The sequence below is a fragment of the Taeniopygia guttata genome, chromosome 7 (assembly GCF_048771995.1).
Source record: "Taeniopygia guttata chromosome 7, bTaeGut7.mat, whole genome shotgun sequence".
In the NCBI taxonomy this organism is placed as follows: domain Eukaryota; kingdom Metazoa; phylum Chordata; class Aves; order Passeriformes; family Estrildidae; genus Taeniopygia; species Taeniopygia guttata.
The window spans coordinates 39099567-39106525 of record NC_133032.1 but is presented as its reverse complement, the minus strand read 5'-3'; the positions used below and the strand labels follow the sequence as shown (position 1 = coordinate 39106525).

Here is a 6959-nt window from a genome sequence, read left to right as displayed (position 1 = left end):
AGAAAACCTCAGGATCACTTGAAAGAAGCCCTATGTCTTTCAGTCATGCTTTCTTAGAATCAAGTTCACATCAGCTTTGCTACCATTAAACTAAGAAAACCCAAAACAATAGAGTTTCCAGTCCCAGTCCTTCACTCAAAACTCACACAGTAAATGAAACTTAGACTTTTTGGCATTGAGTAATTACTACATACCAGGTTAGACAGAAGCCATGATATTGTAATAAATCCCGAGTACATTTAGTAACTCTTCTTATATTTATTGTCAGTAACAGAAACACGGCAAGATACAAAGCACACAGCTTTTGAACACTTCACCACAGTGTGCTAAGTGCTATATAGAATAGAAACTCACTTTTAAGTAAACATAACTATTTTAGTGATTATCTTAACATTTCCGTGGCTGTTGAATAATGTAAATTCTTTTAGGCAATATGAACTTCTCCAAGGTAGGTTGTGGCTTTTGGTGAGCCACTTGTAGTGTTGCTGCATGGATTTTGTGGCTCATCTGTAACATTAAAGGGGAGAGAAAAAAGTTGTGATAGAATACAGATTTTCATCTATTCTCTTTCTAAATTTTATCCTATTAAAGTAGTTTAAAAGGAGCAGTAAAACCTAAACCCACAAAAAGTTCAAGAGATCAATACACAGAACTCATGGTAACTCAATATATTTAGTTATAATTTCCGTTTTCAAAGCAATATTAGTCTAACTACCTTTAGGGAATATTTGAATTTGTGTCTTCCCTTGTTTAGGAGCTCATAGAATGAGCTTCCAAGATAAGGAAAACACAGCAAATAATCAGTATACCAGAGTTAACAGTAAATTGAATCAAATTCTTATTTTCCCATGTTCAAAATCATCATTATTACAATAGCTAACTATCACAGTCTAAAGTAGCAAGGAAGCTTCATATGCTCTGGAAACCAACAGGAGAAGGAAATGGTGGGTCAGAACAGAGGAGATGAGGACAGGTGGAAGAGAAAGAGGATGAGCTGTATCTGTTCTTCGTAAAGTCTAAGCAAAAATTCAAGATTTACAGGCTAAATGTATAAACACAACTGTTGATAAAAGGCTTGTGTTGAAATTATGCAAGTGATGTTTTATTGAGCTCCAAGGATGAGGAAATCTTGTATGCTTCAGAGTCTGAAGTCTGCAAGTGTGTAACAAAGAGATGATAACTGTCAGACTGGATTACCATGCAAACCAAAGAGCTGCTTCTGAAATCAGCTCTTCCAAAGGGCAGGTGTAAGTCTGCACCAACAGCCTAATACGACACAGGATAGGAGCTGTAAGCATGTGATAAACAGAAGGGTCCATTAGCCGCTGTGGGATACAAGATTTTACGGGATCCCGTAATATTCCTAAGGGAGCAGTCAAAAGGTGCTTGCTTGACTGAGTGATGTCAAGCCTCAGATGGAACAGCAAGATCTGGGGCAGCAGTAGGACATGCTGTGCCTGTTGTCTTGGGGATCATTCACAAAGCAGGACACTGGATCACCATCCTGGTGTCCCTTCACCTGCTAGTCATGCCACCCACCTTCCTCAAGCAGCTCTGTATTTTTGCTGGACCCTTATAGAAGTCGGAGTGATTTCCACAGTGGGATAAAGCACTGAAGACAAGGTTTTGCTCTGCACTGCAATCCCAGCTTGGCCAGACACTTAGATGCCACTGGTAATTCTTCCCCATATTTCACTAAAGCTAATGCACCATGCCACTCTACAAGCAGGACACAGCCCGCTGCCTGGCTCTGCTTCTCTGCACAGGTGTGCACAACTACCCAGGGCATGCTGCAGTAAGTAGGAGTGGAACCAGAGTAAGGAGAGAAGGCCAGGTACTTTTTAGCCATCTAGCAGCTCAGACACACAACCACTACAGAAATAGGTTATTCCAAGAACACTTAGTGGCAAATGAAACACCTGGAACTGCCACAGACCAGTTTAAGGAAATTTCACTTTTTAACATTTTTTCATGTTTAGAAAGTCTTTTCTGACTTTTTCTTTCAGACTTACTTTGTTCAGTGCTTCTGCTACCAAGACACCCATGTTCTGAGGTTTTGCAAAACTGACAATAGCACTGTAAAGCAGAAGAAAAAGGTATTTAGCATTTTCATCTCACAGAAACACATGAGCATTTGTCACTTTCATTTTCCAGACTTAATAGAAAACATTTTGCAAATAAATTTAGGGTTTGGAGCTGAATTTTTTCATCATGTTAAAAACTATGTAATATCAAAAAAAGCATGCTGTTTCAGAATGGAACAACAGAAAATCTATGACAGGCTGTTTTATTTAGATATACAAAAAACTGTATATGAATTATCCTTGAATATCTCAAAAAGGATTTTTTTTTTTTTTTACACTGTGAAATAACTTGTCAGAAGCTGAGCGGTTATATCCTGATTTACAAAACATTTTCTTGATTCCAATCTAGACCCATGAAAAAAATTCACCCTCTGCTTTTGGAGAGTTTCCTTTCACAGCAACTATTTACCAAGCAAGAACTCTTTTTTTCCCCAAGATTATCCTATTAACTTCTCCATATTCCAATGAATAACACCATGTTGCCAATATTCCACAAATAAACAAATCTGTGGATATGAAATAATTTACTTCAGCAATAGGAAGAACTCCAGAATCAGAACATTCTTCTGATGATACCATTATATCCACTGACACATCTGTAGCTTAAAACGGAGTAGGGAAAAATAATTTTAAATCCCAAATACCATAAATGTGACTCTTGAAAAAGCAGATATTGTTTTAGTTAAGTTAATAATTCTGTGGATTAGGCAAGATGCTTCTTACTGATATTTCAATTTAGCAATTGACAGTTTGCTACACTGACAAATATAAGTTATTTAAGATCTGTTTATATTATTAGGTAACTATGACTATGGGGAAGACAGCTGCAAAATTACACCCAGACAACTGGCAACAAGTGAAAATAAAAAGCTTCTAATCCCAGTAGAAAACAACAAAAAATCAAAAATTTCAGGAACATGACAAGCCATTCAAATTTTACTGTCATATTCTTATATTGGTTAACTTAACTTTTTGTTAAGTGACATTTAAGAAAAGTGCATGTATTTAGGAAAAATGTTCAGTGTTTGAAAAAGCTGCAAGAAAATACTTGTTTTAATGACCACATCAACTGGTTGCTGTTACTTTTTTCAAAATAGAAGTATGCCTTAATTTTTAGGGCAAACCAGCTTGGTTAACCTTGTAAAGTAGCAAACAGCAAAAGCCAATTTAGATTTTAGATTGAAATAGGAGGCATAGCCTATACAGGAGATAAGACTCTTCCCTGGGGGTAGTTGATGTGGGTTTAATTTCCTTCAGAATGTGGACAATCTAAAGTTCATTCTTACTTCACCGGAAACTGTTTGACCATTCCTTTATTAGGCACAGGTATGCAATACATTGTTTTAATTTCTGTTCCATAAAACATGACAAGAGAGATGAGATTCAGCCTTCGCCTTTCGTTGCAAGGCATTATTCTTGGGTTCTGAAGTTGTTGGGTTTGGGGGTTTATAAGTCAATACTTATTTCAATATCTGTATTTATTTTATCTACACATTGCACAAGATAATTTAAGAATTAAACTCTTGTAGAATAAGAGTTTTCTTTGTTTTCAAAGATCATTACTTATCAACTTGGACTACAGGGCAGGGGTAAACAGGCCCTGCATTGTAATACCTTGACTTTTCTTTTCCTAGAAGTTTAGCATTTTTCTCAACAGGTCCATTTTCTTGCTTTTTAGACACTCTCATACCTCCAGCTTTAACTGCAAGAAGAAAGTGAAATGTAAGTAAAAATAATTACAGAACTACATACCACATTACATACACAAGGAGAGAGTATTTTTACCCCGGATAACCATTAACCAGAAATCATCTTTCAGTAATTAGCTCCATGCTTTCCTTGTACACACACAAACACAGGAGTAGCCGAAGAAATGCAGCAAAGGCTTCAAAATTCTGTGTCACAGCAGACTCAAATCAGCTTCCAGATACCATAAATCAAGAAATCAGAGCAGTTTCAGGCACCACTAACTGTATTAAACCTTAACACCTTACTATGCTACTATGCATTCTTCCCCAGAAACTATTACATCTCAGATTTGTATTTTAAAAACAAAAAAAAGAAAACCAAACCACCATCTGAACACTTTCAGGTTTTTGAACAATGTGACTAACAGCAATAAGGGTTTCATGATCAGTTCAGGGTATGCCAGAATACATTTAATAACGCAGATAAGAACCAGATGTATACTCATCTTGTTCTTGTGTTCCAACATGTTTAATTATATTTTATTAACATACCTGCCAATCACAAAACCAATTAGTACTAATTAAGCTACATGTGACTTAACAACAGCAATTTAATTTCTGAGGCATGTCTGAAAATTGAATTCTGAACAAAGAACACATTAAGTTATCTAAAACATTCTGTTGAAAGAAATACTTTCTCCCTCTTCAGGAGAACATTTTAAGTTTTAAAACTGTAAGTAAGAAAGAACAACCTTAGTGTTCTTTTCTCATTCTATTGAGCAAGTTGCTTCACTTCTCAGCAAGACTGTTATACTGATCGTGAACAATCAAGGCTAGAGTTTAAATCTGAGGGAGGGAGAGAATAGGGAAAGGTTTCTAGAATTACTCAACTAGCTAGCATGAGGAAAAAACCCAAACCAAATATCAACAACAAACCAGGCCACCCAAAAAAAGCCCTGGCATCTTACAGGATCTCAGAGATCTTCCTGACATCATTTTTCTTTTATATAAATTCATCCAGAACACCAACAAAAGTTATGTTCTCCCACAGATTGTTAGGCTCTTGTCTTGTTAGGAACCAGTCAAACGACAAACAGGAAATCTACTAAAATTTTGGAATTAGGTTAAAAAAAAAAAAAAAAAGGTAACGGAATCTAGACCTGCAATTTTTGGTTTAGGACTTTCCCTCACATGCAGGATTGGCAATTTCTAGATAAAAGCATTGTTTTTAGTTTTAATTTAGGAGGGCAAGGAGATCCAGACAGAGGCAGACATTTTAACACTTTACACAAAGCACAAGGGGAGCCGGGCGAGGTGGAGAGAAATATCCAGCGTGGGAAGAGATACTGAAATACGGACAGTCTGGAATTGTGTCTATTACCAATAGGCCCACAAAACAATGTTATCTATAGTGATTAAAAACAACCCGTCTTCCTTTCCACCTCTGCACTGACTTGAAACTAGCCTCTAGGAACAGCTGTCCCAACTGCTCACACACATCCTTGGTGGAGGAAAAGCTAAACATAGATGCATCTGGGATGCACCATGAAGCTGTTTTGTAATTTGCTTTCCAAAGCAAGAGAGAGGTATGTCAAACTTTTAATACAGAGTTCAATTTTTTGATTTTTATAAGTGACCTGTTAGCCATGTAATCTACCAGTTAAGTGACAAAATCTTTACTAATTTCCATTTTTAAAATACCATGTATTTTTCAAATAAAACAAGAAAGTAAGAAGTCATACTCCCTTTTATGCTCTCCTCTCAAAAAAAAAAACCCCATGAACAAAGAAACAACATAAAAACAAACCCAAGTGAAAACAAAGACAGCTTGGCTGAATACTGGTCAGAAAAACCACTTTGCTACTTCCACCCCTCGGCCAAGCTGCTCCCCACTGCAGTCACTCATAAGCTTCACCAAGACTTACTTGCAGACATGCAAGTCTACAAGTTGCAGTTTATTATCATGCAAGTTCATAAAGACCAGTAACTGCTTCAGGTCACTGACTGCAGTGGTTTGAAGACCCTTTCAGGTACAGCTTAACTTCCCTGCCACACACACAAAAGTCCAGGAATGGACTAGAGACAAGATGAAAAAAAAAAAATTTACATCCCAAATTCATGGAAAAGCATACTAAAAAAACCACTCCAAACAAAAGAATATTTCCAAGAAAATCAAACAGTTTATGGGATACAGGGAGACACACAAGTATGTGCTCCTCAGGCACTAACTGCTCCTAATAAACCGAGGGGAAGTCCCAACTGGTTTAAAGCCTTGTAGTGACGGTTCCTCAAGTATCAAAGGCTGAGCCTGCAGTGACGGTCCCCCAGCTCCGAAGGCTGAGCCTGCAGCATCTCTGCGGGTGCCCCAGAACAGCGGGACACACTCACGCACTGGGGTGTCTGAGAGACAGCCCCGCACAGCTCCCGGGACGGCCCACGAGCTTCTCACGCTGTATGCATTTACACGCTCCCCTAACAAACACAGGCGCTACTACACTCGCCACTACATCCGTAAAATCCCGGTACTACATCCTTAGAGCGGCCACACAGGCAGAGCGGCGGCTGGAACAGCAGGCTGGAAGGCTTCCTCACAGAGAGATCTATCTCTGTGAGGCGGGAAGGGGGGCTTGGTGGAGGGGAAGTAAATTCTTTACGTTACTACAGGAGGCGAGGGATACGGCTGTAACATTAAACACAGATATTTCATTGAACATGGACACCCGTTTTTCTCGCTATCCCTCAATAACACGTTCCCGATCACCGAGCGGCGCCAGCCGCACACCCGCCGACCGAGCGCACCCGTGAAGGGGCGGCGGCTGCGGGACCGGCTGGGCAGAGCGCACCATAGACATGCCTCCACCCTTCCCGGTCCCACATGGCCGCTCCTCTCCGCCGAGGAGCTGCATCCGTGTGGGACGGCGCGGCGGGAGAGCCCCTCACACCGGCCCGGAGCGGCCCCGGCCCCTACCTGCGGGAGGGCGCCGGCCCGGCGGCACACCCCTCCTCAGCGCCATGGGGGAACCGGGAGCGCCGGGAGCCAAGCGGGCTAGGGCAGGGCAGGACCGCGGAACCGCGCAGGAAAACGCGCACCGAGCCGAGCGGCAGCGCCTTCTGCGGTTCGGAGCGATTGGGGTGGGGCGGGATCGTGAGAGCAGGGAGCGGTCTGAGGGGCGGTACGAAGTCGATA

General features: G+C 40.4%; 1 protein-coding gene across 1 annotated transcript; it reads right to left on the bottom strand.

Annotated features, from left to right (window-relative positions):
• Positions 1–238: 238 nt before the first annotated feature.
• Positions 239–6959, bottom strand: DAPL1 (death associated protein like 1). Its single transcript, XM_030278283.4, has 4 exons — positions 6741–6959; positions 3699–3786; positions 2013–2076; positions 239–507 (listed from the first exon to the last, which is right to left on the bottom strand). The coding sequence occupies exons 1-4, from the start codon at positions 6784–6786 to the stop codon at positions 388–390; spliced, it is 318 nt and encodes a 105-aa protein (XP_030134143.1). The 5' UTR covers positions 6787–6959; the 3' UTR covers positions 239–387.